Source organism: Callorhinus ursinus, unplaced genomic scaffold, assembly GCF_003265705.2.
Source record: "Callorhinus ursinus isolate GAN/ISIS: 27379988/994484 unplaced genomic scaffold, GSC_fseal_2.0 scaffold2, whole genome shotgun sequence".
In the NCBI taxonomy this organism is placed as follows: domain Eukaryota; kingdom Metazoa; phylum Chordata; class Mammalia; order Carnivora; family Otariidae; genus Callorhinus; species Callorhinus ursinus.
In genome coordinates this window covers 63,492,288-63,516,794 of record NW_027397064.1, presented here as the reverse complement: position 1 = coordinate 63,516,794, position 24,507 = coordinate 63,492,288, and the positions used below count along the sequence as shown (strand labels likewise).

The 24,507-nt window shown below is 35.7% G+C and overlaps 1 protein-coding gene and 1 long non-coding RNA gene across 8 annotated transcripts in view; one reads left to right on the top strand and one right to left on the bottom strand.

The window, feature by feature from the left end:
* LOC112810178 (uncharacterized) overlaps positions 1 to 20,484 on the top strand; it is a 42,329-nt gene extending 21,845 nt beyond the window's left edge. The window contains exons 3-8 of one of the 4 annotated variants that reach the window (XR_012375378.1): positions 2,320 to 2,497; positions 11,604 to 11,869; positions 13,504 to 13,739; positions 16,465 to 16,546; positions 19,021 to 19,131; positions 20,145 to 20,484. This is a non-coding gene — a long non-coding RNA (uncharacterized lncRNA). The remainder of the gene's footprint in view (positions 1 to 2,319; positions 2,498 to 11,603; positions 11,870 to 13,503; positions 13,740 to 16,464; positions 16,547 to 19,020; positions 19,132 to 20,144) is intronic. The other 3 variants (XR_012375377.1, XR_012375379.1, XR_012375380.1) reach the window with 3 other exon arrangements.
* The window catches only part of SCN9A (sodium voltage-gated channel alpha subunit 9), a 181,441-nt gene that overhangs the window by 18,389 nt on the left and 138,545 nt on the right, over positions 1 to 24,507 (bottom strand). For all 4 annotated transcript variants that reach the window (XM_025853659.2, XM_073883016.1, XM_073883025.1 and 1 more), the window contains 4 exons: positions 20,131 to 20,251; positions 11,234 to 11,388; positions 7,099 to 7,272; positions 2,842 to 2,964 (listed from right to left, as the gene is read on the bottom strand). In XM_025853659.2, coding sequence (XP_025709444.2) covers positions 2,842 to 2,964; positions 7,099 to 7,272; positions 11,234 to 11,388; positions 20,131 to 20,251 — 573 coding nt within the window. The remainder of the gene's footprint in view (positions 1 to 2,841; positions 2,965 to 7,098; positions 7,273 to 11,233; positions 11,389 to 20,130; positions 20,252 to 24,507) is intronic.

The following is a 24,507-nucleotide window of genomic DNA, read 5'->3' as shown; positions in this document are numbered from 1 at the left end:
TTTCAGATTGTCTACAGCAGGAGTTGGCAAACACTTTCTTAAATATTTGTAGGCTTTGAGGGTTATATGGTCTCTGTTGCAACTATTCAATTCTGCCACTGTGGCAATAAATTATAAACAAATGGATATGGCTGAGAAGCAGTAAAATTTCCTTTACAAAACAGGCAAGCAGCCTGTGGGCTTTAGTTTGTTGACCTCTGGTCTAGAGCAATAGTTATTACCCTAGGGTCTATGGGCCTGTTGAGATTCTATGCGAGCATGAAATTATATGAAAAACATTACAGGTGTACTTTTTTAATGAAGAGATGATTCGTATTTTTATGAGATTCCAATAGTGTACATGACACTAAAAGGATTAGGAAGAACAGGAGTAGAGAATAAAGTTCAAAGTGGCCAACTCCTGTTCAAGTCCATGCTTTCATCCTCACCTCCTACTGGCCTCCCCATTGTGCTTATCAGTTAGGCACATTGATCTTCTAGTCATTGCTCAAACAGGCCTTGCACACTCAATCCTGTGCTTCTCCCCCAGGTAGTGTCTCTGCCTGGAATGCCTACATGCCTGGGATTTGGACCCACTCTGTGAGTCACGGCTTCAATGTCAACTCCTTGTGAGGCCTTCCTGGACTTCCTGTGGCAGCCACTCCAACCTCCCCCATGTTTCTGTAGTGCTGCATGCTTACTACTTTATAGCTGATGTCCTAGAATAACTACTGTTCCCTTGTCTGTCTCTCCATGATCTGTGTCTCTATTCAGTCTTGGGGGACTGGGTCTCTTCACCACTGTACTCTTTTTATAGAATAATAACTGACACATCATTGGTGTTTAAAAGGTTTGCTGAAAGAATGTGAGCAACGGTGCTCTGAGGGAGATAGGTACGTATCGGTCTGATAAGAAGCCATTTGGGAAAGTCAATAAGCTTAAGAGCCTCAAGACTCAAAGGAAACTAACGACAAAAATGCCTCGAATCACTGTTTCATTTATTCTTCAGAATCATCCTGCAGTGTGAAGGAACATACCCTTTTTGCGTGATTAATAAATGCTAAAGGGACATATCTGGCCCTCCAAATATATTAAACCATTCTCCTGCATCAGCTCTATTACAGATAAAGAACAAAGAGAAGAGAGGATAAAATAATGTGCTGGCTTCATTGCTGAGGGAAGTAGTTTTGTAAGGGAAAGTATATTCTTCATTCATGAAAATGCAGTATGCTGATACTGTCTGAGTCGAGAAATCAGTCATAAGTTCTAGACAGATTGTAACATTCTACCAGGGCTCCAAAAATGAAGTTAATGCCAATGGATTCCAATCCCACCTTTCTGCCTAATAACGTAAATTTAAATTTTTCAATTCTTATATGATAGAAAGGGTTGACTTATGATTTTTTGTGTGTGTAATCATGATCTCTCATATACATGGGTACACTGGATGCATTAAACAGTCATAGTTTAGCAGAGGTAACACTAAAGATCTGCTAGACCAGAAGATCTCTGATATTTGCCCGAGGTTTCAGATTTCCAAGCCCCATCCTGGAGTTTATGATCCAGTATGTCTGGAGCGGGACCTGGGCATTTGCATTTCTAATAAGTTCTCAGATGACGCTGATGGCTGGTCTGTGGATCGCACTTAGAGAAGCAGTGAGATAGACTAATCCACATGTTGAGTTATTCAGGGACTACAGGTAGAGAGGCAGTCATGTAAATAAGTAAAAAACAGCATAATAAGGATTTTGTATGTCTGAACATAGAGGGAGGATGCCCACTTATGCCCCATGGTGAAGAGACAAAGCAAATTTAAATTGAGGCTTACTGGCTGGGTAGGTATCTGTCTGCTATATTGATGAGTCAGGGTTGGGACAGGGCAGGGAGAAGCATTCCCAGCCAAGAGAACAACAGAAGAATGAGAAAGCAAGTATAAAGCTGATGAAAAGGAAATTTGAGGAAAGCAGCAATAAATGAGGATATGGACTAATTGGAGAGAGTAAGGTCATTGTCGTCCATGCATTTTATGAAGTTGCTGGCTTAATACAGCCCTTAAAGCTAAGTTGCTACTAGTCATTATTTATCTCACCTTGTTTGTCTCTACAAAATGATCTCTTTTCAGGCACCGTGCAGCCTAGTACAAATTATGTAAATTCTCAGAGCTTTAGTTGTGTCAAATGTAATTTGGAGATAATTCTACTTTCATTGAAACATTTATTTTAAGGATGAAATTTAAGGTGTGGCTGATGCCGCTCCAATTCCCTGTTTTTTTCTTATGATTCCTACCCAGGTTAGTTCTTTAAAAAAATTTTTTTAAAGATTTATTTATTTATTTGACAGAGAGAGAGAACACAAGCAGGGGGAGCAGCAGGCAAAGGGAGAAGCAGGCTCCCCACTGAGCAGGGAGCCCCATGCAGGGCTCGATCCCAGGACCCTGGGACCATGACCCGAGCTGAAGGCAGACGCTCAACCGACTGAGCCACCCAGGCGCCCTATAAAATCTGAGCATTGGATACAGGCAAGTCCTTGATAACTTGTATATGGGAGATGTTATCAGAATGAATAGTGTTTCCTAGTATAGAGATTTTCATTTAAAAAAGAAGTCACTTATTTGGATTACTGCCTAACAAAATTATGTGAAGGAGGCATTACTATATTTAATTTACTCTTTGTTAAACAATATGCACTGAATACTATGTATATGCATATGCATACACACACATATAAACAGTCCATCTATATGTATATTTGTAGATATATGTACATATTAATATAAACAGCCCATAATTTCTACATACTTTTTTTTATATTTTATACTCCATTTAGAAAACAAGGATATTAAAAAGTTTAGCATTTTCTTACCCTCATTCCTTCAAATCTAGATAAAGCTCTTAGAGGTCTTAAAGCTCTAAGTGTCCGAAGGGATTTAATGGGGCCAAGGTCTGAGTAGCCAAGAGTGTTTGCAACTAAAGTAACCAAAGAAACCTACAAAAAATAAAATTTTCATTAATCATTTCAGTAAAATAATAAAGCACGAAGAGGAAAAGTCAATTTCAAAGATCACTAAGAGCAGATCAACAAGAATAATATTTTACATATCAAGTTATCTCATCACTGCCTAAAAATAGATAAGATGAATTAATGCTTTTATAAGGAAATAGCTACAAAGGAAGGCTAATGAAAATAAAAAGAAATAGTAGAAGGAAAGTAGGTTATTTTTTTTTTCCAATGGTTAACTTTTAGGAAAGTAGGTTATTTCTTATATCTGAATAAAGCTTTTCACACTTTGTCATCAATGATTATGTACTTGCTTATTAATTCTGAACTTATGCTTGATATATTTAATTAGATATGCTATACATTTAATTCTTATGAACAACTTATGTCATACACTTATGCTATACATTTAATAAGAGCAACTATCAAAATTTCAATTATAATAAAGCCTAGGGCATAACAAAGTATGTGATTCTGAAGCTAAGTCGTAAGAGTGTGGCATTGACTCAACCAAATCTAAGTCTAGTATAGACTTTATTCAAAAGCATTTGAAGACTCATGATTTTGAGATGGAGCTAATTCCCCACAAATTGTTCTGCCTTGCAATTTCTCAGAACTGGTACCAAAGATTTACTCTAGGAATAGTGGGAGAAAATCTCAATTGTATGGAAGAGAGCACAAGAGTATGGGATCTCACTGGCTTTACAATCAACACAGACATACGGAACTTTATCATGTTAGACCTGCCACAATGACTAACCAGTGTCCAACAGAAATTTGTGTTCTTATCATAAACTATCTTAGAAGAAAGAACATGGACAGAAATAAAATCAATACACATTTTGGTAATCAGAGTAATGAGCTCCCCAATGACCTTACATCTGGATCTGTAAATGCATTCAGTCTCTGAGTAAGTTCCATTTAAAATATTCATTTGTTTTTACACTGTGAGTAGCAGGAAGCAATGGCTAAGAACAATGTCCGGAATGCAGCTCTTCATTATGAATTAAGTACTGACTAAAAGATTAAAAATTTCCAGGGAAGACTAGGAAAACCTGAGAGTCAACCTCCTTATATTTAACTATTGACAGAGTAGAAAAATTCATTGCTCACAAGTTCACTGCTCCTGCTATCAGAGACAAGTAAACTGATTTATGAATCAAGATGTGTTGAAGTGTGTGTTCTTTCTCCTGCAGTTGCTTCCAAATATCTTAATGTAACATTGTTTCTTTTTAAGTCTTTATACTACATATCCAGCAGAACTAATCCTCCCTTATATCATTCCGAAATTCACCCAAGTCATTCAGGTCCATTATTTTCTTAAGTACACTTAAGAAAATATGCTCTTTAATAAGAATAGCAAGTATTCCTTTTAATCAGGAAACAAAAGTTTTTAAATGTCTATTATAATGGGAATAGCCCCTACAGAAATGGCAGACCTAATTTCCAAACCACTGTTAGGTGTCATGATATTGAATATAATAGATACATATTATTGAGAAAACTAGAGATTACTCTGTAACTGAGAAGATATACACACATCTATTTATCTATGCATACATATGTATGTATACAATATATGCCAATACTGACGAAAAATGCTCAGGCAAATAAATTTCAATTAAAGAACCCTGTGGAAACCCAACAATCCATCCTGTGAATATCAAATCAGATCAGTGGTTCTGAAACCTCAGTATGCACCAGAATTATCAGGAAGGCTTATAACAACAGTGTTCTGGGTCACAATACCTGAGATTCTGATTGAGTAGATCTTGGGTAGGTCCTGAGAACTGGATTACTAACAAGTTCCCAACAATGCTATTGGTTCAATGAGAACCAACTTTGAGAACAATTCCTCTAGATAACTGGTTCAATTTTTGAGAAACAAAATTTCAGTTCCTCCTCCAAATCTGCATCACTAAATTTGCATCTCTACCAGCAAGAATATTGTGTACAGCTTGACTCTCCATGTTGCCTTTTAAAAATATTATATATAGAAAAAAATATTATATATAGAATATTATATATAATAGGTAATGTATATTTTTATTTACATGTATGTTACTTTTTCTCAAAATATCAAATAACATTTCAAATTGAAGCTATATACCTGAGTTCTGTATATTACATACTCTTAAATATTAAGATTCCCCAGCTCAGATTTTGAAATACAACACAAAACAATTTCTGCTACAAAATGGCTTTATCTCTTTCTTAACCTAAAATAAATCAATTCTATGTATAAGCTTTTATTTCACAGACTGAGTGATGAAAATAACTATGTTTGTGGTAATATTTTTAAAGGTTTTTGAATATCTTACATATTTTATAGTAACTTTTAAAAGACCCAATCAAATTTAATGGTTAAGAGAAAAGAAAAGAAATAACCTACATTCCTTCTATCATTTCTTCTTATTTAGGTTAGCCTTTCTTTAAATCTATTATGTTACAAAAGCATCTATCTTACCATTTATTTTTCTAGCCAGTAACTAGGTAACATATATATAAAAGTAAATTAAAGAACAATCAATATGGAATCACTAATATAAGGTTTCAAAAATTAGAGATCTCACAGAGAAGGCCTAAGAGAACATAAGAGATGTAACGTAGAGCTATACCTCAAAAAAAAAAAATAGTTTTTGTACATCACTGATATAGAAAACAAAAATGTTATTGTGTGCAATATTTTATATATTGAGCCGTTAAAAAAGAGTTTACTGAGCTTTGGATAACAGTTCAGAAATTGAACTTTTGAGTAGATATGATGAGTTTTGGTTTAATTTTGCAGTCAGATTTGGCTATTTATAATGCTTATTTGTAATTTTGATATCTATTAATGATGCTATATTTATCTTTTCTGAAAAGTTTGATGATGCAAACTCTTGGTTAAATGTTAGAGCACTTGTTAACACTATAAAAATTTGCATGTTGCCCTCTAATTCCACATCAGATGGAAAACCAATCTCTAAGAAGTGTAACTGATTATAAGTTGTCCCTTCCCTAGCCACAAAGACTAGATTTTGGAAAATCTAGGAGAATTAGGTGAAGATAGAAAAAAATAAATCATTCTGAGAAAAATTAGATTGGGAAATTGAGGTCATGAATTAATTTAAGAAAGCCTTTTAAAATAATATAAAACATAATAATGCAATTATTATATGTTATATATTATTAAATTAAATCATTGACATAAAATAAAACTGAATACACTAAATAAGAATAAATTGATAAAACTGGCTGTTGCACCATTTCTATTTGAGATACCTTAATCTCACAGCTATTTTAGGATTTCTTTCCCATTTCAACAAGATTCCTAAAAAATTGTTTTGCTTTGTTAAAAATCATGCATAAGCTAAGGCATTCTTATATATTTTCCATCATCCAAGTATTAAATAGTTCTCTGAATTTATTACTTGAAATTGCCAATGCCTATTTTTCTGCTTCACTGCCACTCTAGAGATGAAGGGTAAGTTGGATGTTTCAGGCGGAGACAAGAGTTGTGACTAATTTTGGTTTTCCCTCTCATTGTGACAGAGATAAATATTTTGAAATTCCATGCCTCCCCAACTCCTTAACCCAGACTTATTTAGCTTTAGCACTACCATTTTACATAACTTTCAGCTAACATATGAGACAACTTGATATATCCCTTATCCTCTTTTATTTTCTAATTTTATATTGTAAAAAAAAATCAATATTTTATCTTTTTAATCTGTGCCTCTGCCCTCTTCCATTCCCAACCCCCACCACCAAGTTTTCATTTTTTCTTCTTCCCAATAGGAATGATATTCAAATCATGTGTATGTGTGTGTGTGTGTGTGTGTGTGATATATATATGTATATGTATATATATATAATCACATTTTCTCTGATTGCAGAAAACATATGCACAAGTAAATTATAAATGTTAGAATGGTACAGGAAAGAATTCACATTCATTGCAGAATTTCTCTTTTAATATTCCTTACAGATATATTTCTACTGGCTATATTAATATTTCAAAAGTACCTATAAGACTATAGTCTGAAAGTATAAAAAGCTAACCAAGATTAAAATATGATAACAAACAACATTAGTGAAGGTTCCTCAGAACACTTATTTGTAAGAATAAATGCAACCTACATCAACAATTAAGAAATCCAGCCAACACCAGGCATTGGTGAAGTACGTTTTATAACCATATGCTACCCATTTTAGAAGCATTTCCAGAATGAAGACATAAGTGAATATCTTGTCAGCATAATCCAGGATAATCTTAATGGTCTTTTTCTTTTCAATATATATATCTTCAAAAGCCTGTGAAAATAGAATTCAAATTTCAATTCACATCCACCTTAAAGCTTATGATTCATGACAAAAGCAGGAAAGAAAATTCTGATGGATAATTTTATACTGAAAGATATATACCATTATGGGCTAGCTGACTTTCTTCTGGTTTACAGCTCCTGTGTAACACTTAGTTCTAGACTTCTTACCAGTATGTGCCACTGGTCACCAGAGGTTAAGAGAAATGGTGCAAAGAATAAATTAATTTATAATCCTCTAAAAGAACCACGATCTCTGATACCTGCAGCAATTTCTACTTCATCTGATTTCCCTTTATCTCTCTTCAAATTGGATGAATCCTGATAATTTAAGACACGATTCCCAGATTGTCCGGTCATATATATCTTTCTCACCCTGTACTCTCCTTCACTCTCACCAGTAGGATTTGGAGATCTCCTTCAGTTCTTATATGCTTGTGCATTCCCAGTGCCTAGAACTGTGTCAAAGGACTGGGGAACACAGAGGATGGTGTCTTTCTTTGAATTCTGCACAGTAGTTTATCATTCATTGAAAGCTTTAGCTCTACAAATTACTGTTACATTCAGTTCATGAATGTGGCACCTTTTAACACTCTTCTATAACTTTTAGTAAGTGACGGACGATGATTCTGCAGTCATAGCCACTAGTCCCAACCCACAGAGGATGGTGTCTTTCTTTGAATTCTGCACAATAGTTTATCATTCATTGAAAGCTTTAGCTCTACAAATTACTGTTACATTCAGTTCATGAATGTGGCACCTTTTAACACTCTTCTGGAACTTTTAGTAAGTGACGGACGATGATTCTGCAGTCATAGCCACTAGTCCCTCGGGAAATAATTAGAATGGACTTAATGAACTGAGCTCACCAAAGACATTGAAAATGATTCCTGACCTAAACAGGTCTAGAGTATTAGGATTTGCTTTTTCAAGATTAAACAATATTCACTTCGTTGAAGAACATGAAAGCAAAAGGAGCTGTATCCTTAGTGGTAAACATTATACTACCTATCCATAGCCACAGGCTTATCCATTCTTCTTCTTATTCCAAGTTCCTATATCAATACTTTAAAAATGATCCTTGGAACTTATTGCAAACTGTTGGTATCAATATTGAAGATGACAGAGAAGTTGGGACACAGAGAATGAGCAGACTTAGTAAGATGATAAAAGAAGGTTCTAGCAGCTGGCAGAGTTTCTGAATGTCAGTGGCACTGAAATGCAAGGGGGAACTTCCAGCTCTTGGGATGTTCTAGCCTCCCTTCTCCAAGTTGTTGAGGGGTGAGGCAAGCTACCCAGACAGACACTATGGCAACACTTCAATACTTGAAATGCAAAGATAAGGAAGGGACTTGATCACACAGAACAAGAGGGTTGTTCCTGGAACTGGGGTGCAGAGCAGGACCAGTAGTAAGTCTTGATGCTGAGAGCCAAATACCCTGTCTGAGTGCACCTTGTTCTGACTAGTCCCAGAGCTGGTAACAGGATTCAGCCTGCAGGGCTCCTAGTTAACTTCCAGGACTAGTTTCGTGGATGTGGAAGCAAGGAGGCAAGGACATCATTACGTGAGCTCTACCCAATGTGGGGTGTAGGTTTTACTGTTACTCATTTCAGTCACTACTCATTTGTTTCTACATGGTGGGTACTCTCCTTTTTGAGAAGCCAGAAATCAGTGAAAAGATATGGTTGGCTTTGACTTTAGAGCTCAGTTAAGTTATGGGTCTGTTGTTTACTAGCTTTGGGACATTAAACAACTTTTTAAACTCTCCGCCCAACTTCCTCATTGGTAAAATAAGCAAAACGATAGTTTTTTTCATAGGATTGTTCAAAGATTAAGTGAAAAAAACTTACATAAAGATCTTGAAACATAATAAATATGTACCAACTCGGCTGTTACCTTTTTTGTTTTATGGACAGGGATTTTAAAAATCTAGCTTAATTAGCAAACTCTCTGAGTAAAAAGAGCAGTTTCTTAAAATACCTTTCCCTTTTCTTCCTCATATGATTCAACTGAATTTCAGGTTTTTTTTTTTTTAAGATTTTATTTATCTATTTGAGAGAGCGTGAGCGCACAGGTGCCTGAGCAGGGAGAGGAGCCAAGGGAGAAGGAGAGAAAGAATCTCAAGCAGACTCCACGCTGAGTGCAGAGCCCAACATGGGGCTTGATCTCACAACCCGGAGATCACGACCTGAGCTAAAATCAAGAGTCCCACACTTAATCGACTGAGCCACCCAGGCACCCCAGAATTTTAGTTTTGAGAGTACCTCTTCCCAAAAAAATGTCATCTTCCTTTTTCAACATTTTAAACAAGGGATTGCTCTAAACTTTTCTTTAATTTTTCTTTTTTACTCTCCTTTCTAAAAGTCTCAGTCACATGTGTGACTCAGCAAAACAGTTACTAGCAATACAAGATAATGTAGACATTGTTGAGATTCCTACTCGCATTCCACCCGATAAGAAGAGTACCATTTTTTTTATTCATCTGTTTTAGGAGAGGCCATCCACTGTAGGCCCTGAGCATCCCTTCATGTCATTGTTGGGTATGCCAAGAAGGCAAGGCCCTGACTTGCTCTTTACTCAGGTTATTTCTCCCGGTTGCTTTGAGGGATGAGACATTGTCTCTGTCTGGGACAAAAAAGCAAGGTTGATTACTGCTTGCTATAAAAGGACAGGGTTCCCTGGGGTGCCTGGGTGGCTCAGTCGCCTAAGTATCCAACTCTTGATTTCAGCACAGGTTATGATCTCAGAGTTGTGAGATGGAGCCCCATATCGGGCTCCACGCTGGGCGTGGAGTCTGCTTAAGATTCTCTCTCTCTCCCTTTCTGCCCCTCCCCTCCTTTAAAAAAAAATGGACAGGTTCCCTAAATTTAGTGCTCTTCAGCTATGAAGCTAATCCACGTGTGTGGGCCATTCATTTATCCCCATGCCATGCCCCCATGGAGACTTGGAGACAAGGGGGACCAACACAAACATGTTGAAGTTCATGTTGCTTCCAATGTCATGACTAATAAAATCCTTTGTCTCTGACTTGGAGGTTGCATATATTCTATCAGCATCCATGAAATAGCAACAGGTTAACTTCTCATAAAAATCCAATTCCAGATCCATGAAGACTATCTATGAAACAACTTACAAAGTTCTTAAGTATTCTGTATTTAAAGAATTTCCAGTGGTATCTCTAGCTGGAACTGAGCTTCTAATGGTTCATCTCTGTTCATGTCAGCAGGAAAGAAAAACAAGAGAAGGCTTAGGGAGTTGGTAACTCTCCCAGGTCCCTGCAATTCTCATAGAAAGTGCTTGGTATATATGCAAGAGTGAGAAACGTGTCCCATTCTCACCCTTAAATTACAGTTAGTTTTGCAAGATGCTTCATAAGCTGACACTGCCTATCTTTGTCACAGTACCTGTGGCCACCACTCTCCTCCCTGTATTTGCTCTTCCTCCGGCGTCACTTTCTACAACTTGGAAACTTTTAATTTCCTGAATACCGCATGATGTTTTATGCTTCCTTATCACTGTACCCTTGCTCCCCAGCCCACCCTGTCTGGCTGGAAAATCCTATTCATCTTTCTAGATCTTGTAAAATATCAACTACTTTTCTGAAATTTCAAGCAGACAATTGTTCATCTCTTGCTATAGAGTTTTATCAAGTATATTCTTCACTTACAAACACATTCCAGTTCTGTAATCCCTTGTGCCTCTCTCCCCAATGCTCTATGAACTCCTTGAGAAAAGGACCTGGATCTTATCCACCTTTGCATTCAAGGAAGCAAGAATAATGTCTGGCATGTAGTAGTGCTTACTAAATATTTACTGAACTAAACTAAAATTTTGTCCTAGTACTAATCATAGGAATTCACTTTTAGGTAAAACAACTTTCATATTTTTATCCTCCAACTCATTTATTAAAAATACTGACTTGGGTGGTTGCTTTAGGTGTCATATAACTTACCAGAGCACCACTGCTGAGCAGGATCATGAGAACAATAAAGCTTTCAAACCAACTGTGTTCAACTATCCTGTAGCAGGTTTTCCTGATGTTCCACCAGATTTTTCCTTTCCCTGACTCCATGTCAACTTGGCAGCATGGGAACCTCCGCACACAACCTGACAAGAGAGATATACATATAAAATATTGATATTCAGAATAAATAAAATACTTATGCAAAGCTTTCCCTGTGATGTCCCTCAACTGAATAACTTCTAACACTTACACTGCAGCTTGTCAATTATTTCTAACTTAAAATGCATTCTGTGCTTCCTTGATTTCTCATCAATCTCTTCCTAAGTGTTAAAACTACTTATTTTTTTCATTATTGCAGTCCTAACGCTGTGCTGATACATGATGAACATGGAATGAATGAATATTAAACTAAGATCTGAGGACAAAATGCTTTTCAAGATCTTCTTTGCTGATAAATTAATTTTCCTTGATGTGGATCTCACCTACAGTTTCCTGATGCTTCCACTGTATTAAAAAAAAAAAAAAAGCTCTTCACAAAGCTTCAATTCTAGATAATATTAAGAAAATTGGTAGAAGTTTCTAAAATTATGTTCAAAAGAATTTGATCTTGATTAGAAGATGCAGGTAAAACAGTTTTACCTTGAAACAGGTAAAACTGTTTCAAGTACTCTATGTTAAAAACAACTCTACCTTTGGAACTGTAGGTGTAAATAAAACATGCTGCTATGATAAATTGAGGAACATTTTATTTACATTTTAGGTTTATTCATTCATTTCTCCATTAAACATTTATTATATTTTATATACTTAGCTGTGTATATAGTTTCCTCTCCTCGGGGGATTTATTTTTGGTTTTGGTTAGGTAGATAGAGATAGAAATAAATGACTATAACTGGATATGTCAACTAAAATCACATATATAAAGGGGTTATTTTGGAGCATGGAAAAAATCTACCTCACCTGGCTTGTTTGCTGAGGACAGACTGGAAGAGGCTTTGTGGAAGAACTGGAGCCTGAACTGAGTCAAAGTCTTAGCCAAAAAGAGTATGGGTGTTATTCTAGGCCAAGGAGGAGCAAGAGGTATTGTGCATAGGAATTATAAGCAGTTCAGAATTGTGACGAAAGCGAAGTGTACAGAGGCATGGGGGAGAAATGAGGTTAGAGAAATTGGTCAGATTATGGAAAGCATTTTCCTCCACACGAAGGAGTTTGGTCTATATCCTATAGATGTTCAGGAATAAGTGAAGGGTTGTTAGCAGAGAATGATACAGGCAGATGCAACTTAAGTTGATGTCTCCAACAGTTGAAGATAAGTTGGAAGAGAAGAAAAAAGAGGGTTAAGGTGTAGGAAGATTCAGAGCCAGAAAACCATTTAGGATTCTGGTTCAGTAGCCTTAACAAGAGGGATAGGTCATGGCAACTCTAGTTAGGAACTATAACCAGGGCTTGATGATTTTCTAGAGTAAACTTAACAAGTAATGCAGGAAATGTTAATAAAATATATAAAACAGTAAAAGTGTCATATTTGTAGCCATGACGCTGGGAATAGCAGAAAATTTTGAGGAAGTATTCTTTCATTATTCAAATTCTATTATCTGAGATTTGCAGACATCATTGATGAGAGTGAAGTTCTGACATATAGTTTCTTTGTCTCACTTTAACCTTACTGATCAACAGAAATGAAATTACCAACCACCCTTCAGGTTAAATCTATACATGCTCATCAACTGCAATCATTGACTATCTATAAATGCAAAATTTTGGTAAAATTTAACAAAAGCATTGTGTGAGAATCAATGAGTTATATGGAATGTGCAATAACAAATATTGCTTAAATTATTATTTGTAAATCATGTGCTACACACCCTTTATATCAGTAAAGTTTATAGTAAACTGAGGTACATATGCACACTCTCTTTTTCTTGGAGAACTGGTTGTTAAACATTCACCTGTACACCACCAGGACAGGTGGAATAAGAGAAAACCTTTGAAGGGGACGGAGACAGAGTCGAAGTAGGAGAGATGTACAAGGAGCTACAGTAAAGAAAGTCAGGGAGTAAAAAGTTTCATAAAGGGCTGGTGAACAGAACCGTGACCAAGAAAGACCCAGAAAGATAATGACTGAAATTTCAAAAATTAAATTTCAAAAATTAAAGTTGATTTAAAAAAAAACCCAACCATAATTTACTGTGAAGAAGAGGAAGCACTGAAAAAAGAGAAACTACAATTAGTTGATCTCTTAAAAATTTTCCTTTCAGAACCACTGCGTACTGTTCGTGGGAATGGAAACTGGTGCAGCCTCTGTAGAAAACAATATGGAGGTTCCTCAAAAAGTTAAAAATAAATACCATATGATCCACTAATTCCACTACTGGGTACTTACCCAAAGAAAATGAAAACACTAATTTGAAAAGTTACATGCACACCTATGTTTATTGCAGCATTATTTACAATAGCCAAGTTCATTGATAGATGACTGGATAAAGAAGATACGGTATGTATATACCCCATGGGTTCTTACTCTACCATAAAAAAGAATGAGATCTTGCCATTTGTGACAATATGGATAGATCTAGAGGGCATTCTGCTAAGTGAAATAGAGAAAAACAAATACCATATGATTTCACTTACATGTGTAATCTAAAAAACAAATGAATAAATAAACATAGAAAAAGCAGAAACAGACCCATAAATACAGAGAACAAACTGACGGTTGCCAGTGGTGGAGAATGAGGGGATGGGCAAAGCAGGTGAAGGGAAGTGGGAGGTACAGGCTTCCACTTAGGAATTAGTCACAAAGCACAGGGAATACAGTCAATGATATTGCACACAAGAGCACTGTATGGTGGCAGATGGCAGCTACACTTGCGGTGAGCAGAGCATAACATACAGACTTGTCAAATCACTGTGTTGTACATCTGAAACTAATACAACATTTTGTGTCAACTACACTTCAATAAAAAAGAAATCACTGAAAAAAAAAAGTTTTTCCTTCCAATTAGAAGGAAGGTAAAAAGGGGGGAGAGCACTTTTTAGATACTGGTTTCAGAGGTTTGCAAGGTAGGCATTGTAAAAAATAATTTCCTTTTTTATAAAACAACATATTTAATTAAAAAATATTGAGTTTATCAAGTAATAACTTCAGAGAATCATAAAGTGTATGCCTTGAAACACAGAACCAGAATTCTTTTGAACTATACTGTTTAGGCAGTATCTTATTATGGTTTCTTTCATGATTCTAAAATGAAATTAGTTCATTGACCCAGGTAATATGAGGTGTACCTGGCACTTTAATTTCCAGCACTATAGGAATGTACCAAGCTATGTTTCCCACCGCCTCCCCCTGCACCAAAGTCTCTGGTGTTTTTGCTATTGTGTATATTTTATGTGTTCCTGTCCTTTCTGGAAGCTTTTAAGCTCCCAGAGGGCTAAAACTGCATCAGTTATGCCCTTTGTTTCTGCTCACGGTACTTACTATAGTCCTCTACATATATAGTTTAATGGGTCATATATAGTTGACTTAAAAGACGTAATTCCCCCCCCAAAATATTCTAAAATAATCCAACCATTAGTAATGATCTGAAAATTCTAGAATTTACAAAAAGATTGGATGAAAAAAAAAAACAAAAACAAACCCAGGGTGAATAGAAAATATACATATGCCTTCATTTAACCAACGTTATAGTCAACATGACCTCAGATCTGAATGAATTCACCTTCACATTATCTAAAACATTTACCTTACATCTCAAATGTATTTAATAAAGTTAGAATATTTTATAAAATGATGTGGGAAAATAGTAAAAAGGTAGGCCCCAAAATGGACTCCCAGATTATCTCTTCCGGGGCAAAAGAAAACACCAGAAGGAGTGAAAAAAATTTTAAGATGGAATTATTTTTTTTTTTATATTAACTTAATGCTTGAGACTTAAGAATTTATCTCAATATAAAAACAAACATCTTGTGCAGAACAGAATCGATCTGCCTCAAGTATAATTGCCAGAGGAGAAAGTTTCCCTTTAAGATTTTACTATCCGAGATTTATTTGTGTCAGTCTTAAAACTGAAGAGAAATATTACTCATAAGATTGAGGTAAGAAAAGGGACCCTACATTCTAATTACAAAAGTAAACTTTTTATCTGAGATGAAGGTTGATAAATATTGCCCTCGGGATTTATCACATCTCAGAGAGTTTCTCACTCTTATTTTGAGGCAAGAGTGTTCGAGTGCTTGTCTGGCTTTTATGCAAAGGCATATCCTAAGAGATTTCGAACCTAGCTGGTTAGCAATGTTATCACATCTTCTTTTTTAAAAGGACTATTAATTAAATGTAAACATAACAGAAGAACCTCTCAAGCATTTTAATGGGTCCCTATGGGGTAAAAGTTCTTTCTTTTGGGTGGTTTCATTAATTTGTTCTCATGATGCATTTCATAAAGTCTATACTGTGTTTCATCATGTTAAACCAGTGCTCCCAGCCCCCACCGCACAAAAAAACTAACCAACATCAACCTCTTCCAAGACAGACTACCTATTAATACAAATATAATAGCATAATCAGTATAATTAACGTAAAAATTGATAGGAAAAATGAGTTTTTTGATAACTTCTTAAAATTTCTAAATCTTTTAAAACAAGTGTTTTGTCCACATTTTCTTTAAAAAAAAAAAGTAGGCACAAGTGAGTTGTTACTGTGTTCTTAAAGTTAGAATTAGTTATTATTTTATAGGAAATTGAATTCAGAACATTTTGGGGGGAAGCTGAGTTGGTTCCTCCTACCAAATTAACAGAAAATACATTATTTTATGGAAAAGAGAGTATCCTTCTCATAACTTAATCCTGATTTTATAATTTACTGATTGTACAATCCAAAAGGAGTATAATGTAAAACCAAGCAGAATCAGAGTTCTGTCATGTCAAGTTGTCATGACACGCAGAAGTAAGGCTAGTGAAGAACAGTGGCAGATCTAGAGAAGGAGCCTGGTATCTTGAATTACAAAGCTAATGGAACAGAACTAAGGAAAGGCCTGGCATAAGAGAGAGGAGGAAAGGATGCAGGAGAAATATGAAAATTAGTAAAGTGATAGTTATGAAGTTGAAAAGGATTAACGGATGTGAGACAATGAACAACAAATCATTTTGGTGTCTGTTCTTCAGTGAAAACACAACCCCTCTGATGTAACTCTCACACTCCCTATGATTTTTCTGCTGCCTTTCAGGTAACAAAAATCTTTGGAGGCCAAGTGCTGCTCTAAACTGGCATTGGTTCTAGCTCGGCTCTTATAGACCTATCACAAACTGGTAAGAGTCATTTCTAATGTAAGTGAATGAGTTCTCAATTTCCCATCCTGCCAAGCTCAATCATTTTGAAGTCATTATGAGGAAGACACCTCCCAGTTTGAGACCCCAACTTTGGAATCGTTGTTGACTCTTTTTTCACATTTTCACATTGGAACCAACATCCAATCTATCAGCAAATTCTTTTAGCTTTCATTTCAAAATCTACTCAGAATCTCTTCCTTTCACCTGGATTACTGCAGGAACATCCAAGAATTCACCCAGCATCTGTCCTTGCTATCCACCCATTTACTCTTTTTTTTTTTTTTGGATTTTATTAATTTTTTTTAGTTTTTTATTGTTATGTTAATCACCATACATTACATCTTTAGTTCTTGATGTAGTGTTCCATGATTCATTGTTTGTGCATAACACCCAGTGCTCCACGCAGAACGTGCCCTCCTTAATACCCATCACCACACCCATTTACTCTTAAGATGGCATGTTGTGAGACTTTTACAGGAGGTCTTTATAATGTCCTTAAAAGTGCTTATGTTCTGGCCTTTACTACATCCCTGACCTCACCTTCTACCACGCTTCCCATCATTCTCAATCTCCATACTGGCCCCTTGACTTTCCTCAAATATTGTGCTGCCTAAAATACTCTTCCTTCATACATTTGCACAGCCCACTTCAATTTTCTTCAGGTCTCTGATCAAATGCTACCTTTTTGGAGAGGCCTTCCTGACCACTCTATTTATGTGATAGTAGGTTCCTACCCTTCAACTATTATATTCCTCTTTTCTTTTCACTTCTCCAAAGCATGTAACACTTATCTGACCTACTAACTATTTACATATGTATTTGAGCAAGGGGCAGTGTTTTTTTCATTGCTCTATCTCTCTCCGGTACTCAGGCCTAGGCCTAAAATACAGAAGATCTTTAATGATTATTTGTTAGTTGGATGAAAGAATGATTATGTGGATAAATGGTGAGAGGCTCAGCAAATTGGCTGTCCTGTTTGATTTATCAGGCTGAGCCTCTCAGCCCAGCAGGTCTAGTGAGTACAAAGTTCCCAGTGGAGCACAGCTGCTCAAAGTGATAGGACTCACAGATGTGTGTTTCCTCATAAATTTTCTTGTCTTTTAAAAAAAAATATGTATTTGTTGATTTAAATTTTTACTGAGGTAGAACATACATTTAGTAGAGTACACTAGTTATAAAGATACAGATTGATATACTCATATAATAGTCACGTAGCTCATGATAAAACATTTTAAGCACCCAGAAAGCACCCCCATGTCCTTTCCCAATCTGTACCCTCTAGAAGTAGCTACTGGCCTGACTTCTATTTTTGTAGGTTGATTTTGCACATTCTTTCTCCACATCCCCAGCTTTACTGAGGTATAACTGACAATTAAAAATTGTATATGTTTTAGGTATACAAATTGGTGATTTGATATTAAGTGTACATTATAAAATAATCACCACAATCAAGCTAATTAACAGCCCGTCTTCTCACACGGTTACCAATTTCTCCCCTGTGCGTGTGGTGAGAACATTTGAGACCTACCCTCTTAGCAGATCTCAAGTATACAATACAGTATTGTTAAGTATAGTCACACTGGCATACATTGGCTCTTCAGAATGTATTTACCTTGTGTAACTGAAAATGAATTTTTTTTTAAAGATTTTATTTATTTATTTCAGAGAAAGAGAGAATGAGAGATAGAGAGCACGAGAGGGAAGAGGGTCAGAGGGAGAAGCAGACTCCCCGCTGAGCAGGGAGCCCGATGTGGGACTTGATCCCGGGACTCCAGGATCATGACCTGAGCCGAAGGCAGTCGCTTAACCAACTGAGCCACCCAGGCACCCACTGAAAATGAATTTTGGTCCTCAGTAAATTTCCAGCAGTCAAGGCCAAACACATCTGAAAATGTGTTTTTATAATATCTCCTAGACACTAGACTCAATTTAGAAGTTACGCATAACCTCAAAGGAATCACATGAATATTCGCATTAGTGCTTTGTAGGACTAACATAAACTTTTTATGTAGTTTAAGCTCAATAAGATAGCACTTGCAGAATGAAATAGCTTAGTGTTAATGCTTTCTGTAGAAGGTTTAAGTTTTTCTAAACCCCTTTTCTAATTTGAAGTCATAATCTGCTTGATAAACCCAACTTCCTTCTAGTTATCCTAGAATTTTAAGTTAGGGTCATTCATAAAATGGGTAGAGGAAATGTTGGTAGCATCTTTACAGATTTAATGGTGTTAATTTATTGAGAAATAGGCAACACCTGATGAAATTCTTAAATGCCCTTAATATGAACACTTCTATAGGAAACTCTGTATTTTGCTCATGGTACTAATTACAGCAAACACAAAATTTCTATCAATTGGGTCTTACACTTGTTCGTTTCTCACATAAAATGGAATTTAGCTTTGTATTTAAAGAAAATTCATGCACCCATTGTAGTTTGGTATCTTTATTTGACAGGCAGTTTGCTTATGGCATGAGTGCTAGAGGAGGCTGGTTGAGAAAAATTTTAGAGGATGAACGCAAGTCAATGATTTCTACAAAAAATACTGATGCTGAGAGTAATAGATAGTAAGTCATTAGCATCAACACTATGCTATCATAGCTTCTCTACAGAATTGCTAACAAAATATTTTTAAAAATAAAAAAAGGAAAAGAAGGATGTTAAGAACTGTGGTAATTAATTTGTGTTATCTTGTTTAATCTCCTTGATATCCCTGTAATTCAGATGGGGTGGTTATACCTATTTTATAGATGAGGTATCTGAGATACAAGATTTTCAAAATGTGCTCAAGGTCTCAGAGAGTTAGAAGTAGACCAATTAGAACTCATGTTTATCAGGCTTCAAAATTTGTGGTCTATGTTATTATATTATACTGCAACTCTAGTATAGGTTTGTGTTTTTACTTGAATGACACCATATTCGATTAGAAAATGCTGTACACTTCCATAGTTCAAGTTCAAAGTTACTACTTTGAATAAAATCACTGAAACATTCCAGAAGTAGTAAGTTCAGTAAGCCAGGAAGTGAAAAGTAAACAAAGGAGGTACTGTTAGAAAAGAATAGACTGAGGTGCAAAGGGTTTTACATGGTATGTTAAGGACTTCAGGTTTTATCCTATAGACCAATGGTTCCCAGCTTCCAGTGTGCATCAGAATCCCCCAGGCCCTGTCCAGAGTTTCTGATCAACTTGTGGTTTCTATAATCAATGTGGGGCTAGAAAGGAAGAGGTCAGGGCTGACTCAAAGTCTTTAGCTTGAGAGGCAGGATAGATCATGATGTCACTAAATGAGATAAAGACCAGAAGAAGATGTGGATTTTATAGGGGAGAACTGACTAAAGTTTGTTTTAAACTTATTATACTTCACATGTTTTAAGGCAACCAGTGGAGATGACCAACGGGGAATTATAGGCATATCTGGAATTGAAGTGTGAGGTCAGGGGTAAAGATAATGACTTAAGAGTCAAATAACACAGAAATAGATGTCTGAGCTCTAGACATGGATATAAGATAAAACCCCAAATACCAATAAATGGATGGCTAATGAACATTTTGATTTTTCTCTTACCATCTGTAAAACAGGCCTCTGGCTCATCTGAATTTACAGGTTCGGCCTCCGCTTCTTCTCCTTCTCCTGGCAGAGGGTTATCAACTGTGCTGCACTCAGAGGAACTTGACCGATTCAATCTCTAAAAAGAAATTCACCACCCCACCAGACAGTTCATTTAGGGGTCATTCAAATCTTATATTCAAGCCATATTCAATAATCAAAGTCATGCAAAGTGTTATGAAAAAAGATTAACAGTATGATGGCCATAAAAACGTATAAACACATATTGAGGTCAGGTAACCTTATAATACATCTATGCTTGATCTTTCTATCTACACATCCTGTGAAAAATAAATTTTATTATTTTTAGTATGTTAACAAGTAAGTATTTAGACAGAATTAGCATAAGGTATTTTTTGTAAACTATAATATTTGCAAAGTATTGGCCACATTTTTATTGTTTTATGTTTAATATAAATTTGTGTACACCAATAATTATTATATTCAGATAACCAAGACCCTAGTAGAAATAATACAAGTGCCAAATTGCCAATGCCTGATACTTGAAAGATCATATATGACAGTTGGCAGAAAAGCTTGTTGATACTTAAAATTAAAAAAAAAAAAAAAAAGAAAGAAATTAGTGTAAAATGAAACCCAAACTTATTTGTTCTATTATCTCTTGGATTTAAGAATATGTACCAGGATGATATAGATAGAAGGCTTTTGATCAAGACAAAAAAAAGTCAGATATCATATTGGAATCAAAATGCCAAAGACCATAGTAATTATTTCATCCAACACCACCCATTTCAGTATAAAATTTCAGGACATAGTTGAAAAGATCATAAAGTATTATTTATACTGTCAAAAAACAGTGGCTACCAAAGTGAGTACCACATGCAAACTCTGAAACAAAGATTCAATGAAATTAAACATGGCAGACGCACACACGACAGGAATGAATTCATTGTCATTATGATCATATAGTTGATCATAACACAAGCTTTTCCCGCCCAGAAATTTATGATCAAACATGATGTTTACAAACATACACATACACAGAAATTTTTAGAAAAAATACATACAGCAATTGTAGCAAAACTCTGTCAATTTTTCCTAATATTGCTTTATAAGGGGTAGAGCAGCACATCAATGGAAGAGTTCATTTTTCATTCTCATTTGCTAAACGACATGTGAATATTGAAACTAGTAGTTATTACAGCAGATGCTTCCCTTATTAAGATTACAGCTTTACTATTTTTTTAGAATAGTTCCACAAATACAAGTGCTAAAAGTAAGGAAATCCTCATTTCCATTAAATTGATTCCTTAATCTATTAATTTGCATTAATATCATAGGCCTAATCTGAAATATTAATTTTTAGAGATTTACTGGGAAGCTAAAAGTGTTCTTTATGGGTACCACATTCTCAGTGCTATTATTATCGCACATTATTCAACATCAGTAAAAAAAGGCATTGATACATTATTGTACGTAAGGAATGATGTAAGCAAAGTTCTTTATAATGAGAGTAAAGAATTATGAATACTCTAATACTCATAATCAATATATTGACATCGGGGCATTCTTCCCACCAGGTCAAAGAGTTTTATAATAGTATCAGTTACGAACAGTATCCCTATGAAATGTCATTTGATTGAATTCATCTAAAATGACTTGAAAATAACGGAAATAGAAATTAATTATAAGACTGAATATATTTAAGGTTTTAAAATATACATTACTCCAAGAAGCAATGGGGAAATGTATAATTACTAATAGGCCCTACTGTGCCAATTACCACAAAAACTAATTTTGAGTATGTTATCTAAAAGACTACAGTTATCTGATGCCCTCAGTTCTTGACTTCTCAGCTGCATGTGGACTGTCACCAGGGAACTGAAAGACAACGTACTATGATTCTGTGGCGATGAGACCAAGACCTTCAAATGTGAAAAATGGGTTATTGCCCTGGATTTTGAGGCAAAGCAGTGGGAGAAACAGCTGACAGAAAGAATGCAAAGCACTTTCCTGCTAGTAGCCAAAATACTGACAACTAGCAAGTAGTTTTCATGGTTTCCTCTAAGGTGGCAACAATTTTTAACTAAAATGATTCTAATTTGCAGAATGCCTACTCAGCCTAAATTAATGAAAACATCTTCAACCTCAGTATTTGGTTTTCTCACTGAGCATTAACAAAGAGGATATGCCAACTTAATTTGTAAGCAAATAAAATGAAGATGATTTTATAAAGTATATCTTGTCATTTCTGAAACCTTTTATTTTCATAGCTTTTATGGCAATTTTTTGTCAATTAAATTCAGAGTTTGGCTCAAATTTTATATCATAAATGACAGTTATTCAAGATGATTCCTCATCAGAACAGACATTATCAAAATATTTAATATGAACTATCGTTTGTGTCATAAGCCAAATTGCTATGGCTTTTTAGAAATTCAAGTTAAAATGTTTTTAGGAATTCTATGTTTTCCTGGGGATGCATGAAGTATTCACAAAGTAGCTATTTTAGTACTGTATATAATATTAAACATTTATGTGCATGCCCTAGTGATGTAGACGGTTCAGTTCTAATCTATTCATCCTTTAAATTTAATATTTACTGAAGTGGAAGTTTCTTTAACAGGGTCCAAAAGGATGCTTTTAAGTAGAAAGGCTAACATCTATAATAAAAACTTTCTCTCAAAGGGAAGTGCATTTTATTCTCATAGCAGGTGTTGCTATATTTAACTACTGAATTTTCTTATTGCTTAGTACACAAAGATCAAGTCAATCATTAGAATCATTTTACAAAATAAATTATATGATTATTTTCATATCTATAAACTCAATCATTTGTAATTTAGTTTCCTTTCTTGTAACATTGAAAATTGAAGAATTATTATAGTACACTAAGACCAGTGAAATAAATACTTTGGTGTAAAAAATTTCCCTCTCAATATTACAAATATGTTATTTTGTAATTTTTGCATGGATTTTATTTTTAATAAAAAGTGAAATATACTTTTTTTTTTTAAAGATTTTATTTATTTATTTGAGAGAGAGAGAGAGGGAATGAGAGATGGAGAGCACGAGAGGGAAGAGGGTCAGAGGGAGAAGTAGGCTCCCAGTGGAGCAGGGAGCCCCATGCGGGGCTCGATCCCGGGACTCCAGGATCATGACCTGAGCCGAAGGCAGTCGCTTAACCAACTGAGCCACCCAGGTGCCCCGAAATATACTTTTTGTCTATTACATGGCAGCAAAGATTTTTTTTTTTTTTACCTTTGACAGCCTAATTTTTTTTAACCTTATATAGGCTATAAACATAGGATCATAGACCTAATTTCATTAGCATTAGGAATAAGAATATGCCATAGACAGCATTCCTGCTTTTTTATTGAATAATATGGTATTGCCTGTAGGTACTTTCTAAAATTTTGTCTTTGTTTCTTTTAGGCAAAATCTATACACTTGATTCAAAAATTTAAATGTATAAATAATATATGGTAAAAAACAAAAGTCCTTTCCACTCACTCCCTAATTCTATCACCTTGAGGTACCTACTATATACACAATATGTATGTATATGTATACACACACACACACACACACGTACATACACATATATATATCTTTCCATATTCTTCAGTGTGTATCCATAAAGCACTGAAGTAGTTTTGAAACATTCTAATCTTGATTATAAATGATAGCTATCTAAGAAGCCCCTTTCAACTACTGAAAATATGATCAGGTTAAGATGGTGGAGTAGTAGGACCTTATGTTTGCCTTGTCCCTTGAACACAGCTAGATAAATAGGAGATCATTCTGAACACCCAGGAAATTGATACGAGGACTGAGAGAACAACCTGCACAATTGGAGGGAGAGAGGAGACCACAAGGTGGAAGGTAGGCGGTGTGGCGATGTGATTTGGGGAGAGAAGGATCACAGGTGCTGCGGAGGGGAGGGAGCCCTGATCACAGAGCGCGTACAGAAAAACAGAGGGAGACAGACGGCAGTGCACAGGGGACTGCACAAGAAAAGCACTTCCCCAAAACCAGTGACTGGGAAAACAAGAAGGGTTGATTGTCGTGAGCTTTTACAACGAGTGGAGCTCAAAAACCAGAGTTTTACAAGTCTGCACCGTGGTCGGTGTAGAGTCTGGTGGGCACAGCAGGGCTCCTGTGGAGAAGGACAGGAGCCCGGGAGCACATGGCATGACTGGAGGATCCCCTGGGATGCACTGGAAGCGACAGTTTCCCCTTCTTGGTGTGCATCTGGGAAAGGTAGCATGACCTCTCAGGGGAAAAGAGAACCGGTGGATGTCATTGTGCTCCCATTCCTTAGCATAGGGGCAGAGACACCTGCTGAGGGGAGCTAACCTGGAGTCTGGGTTT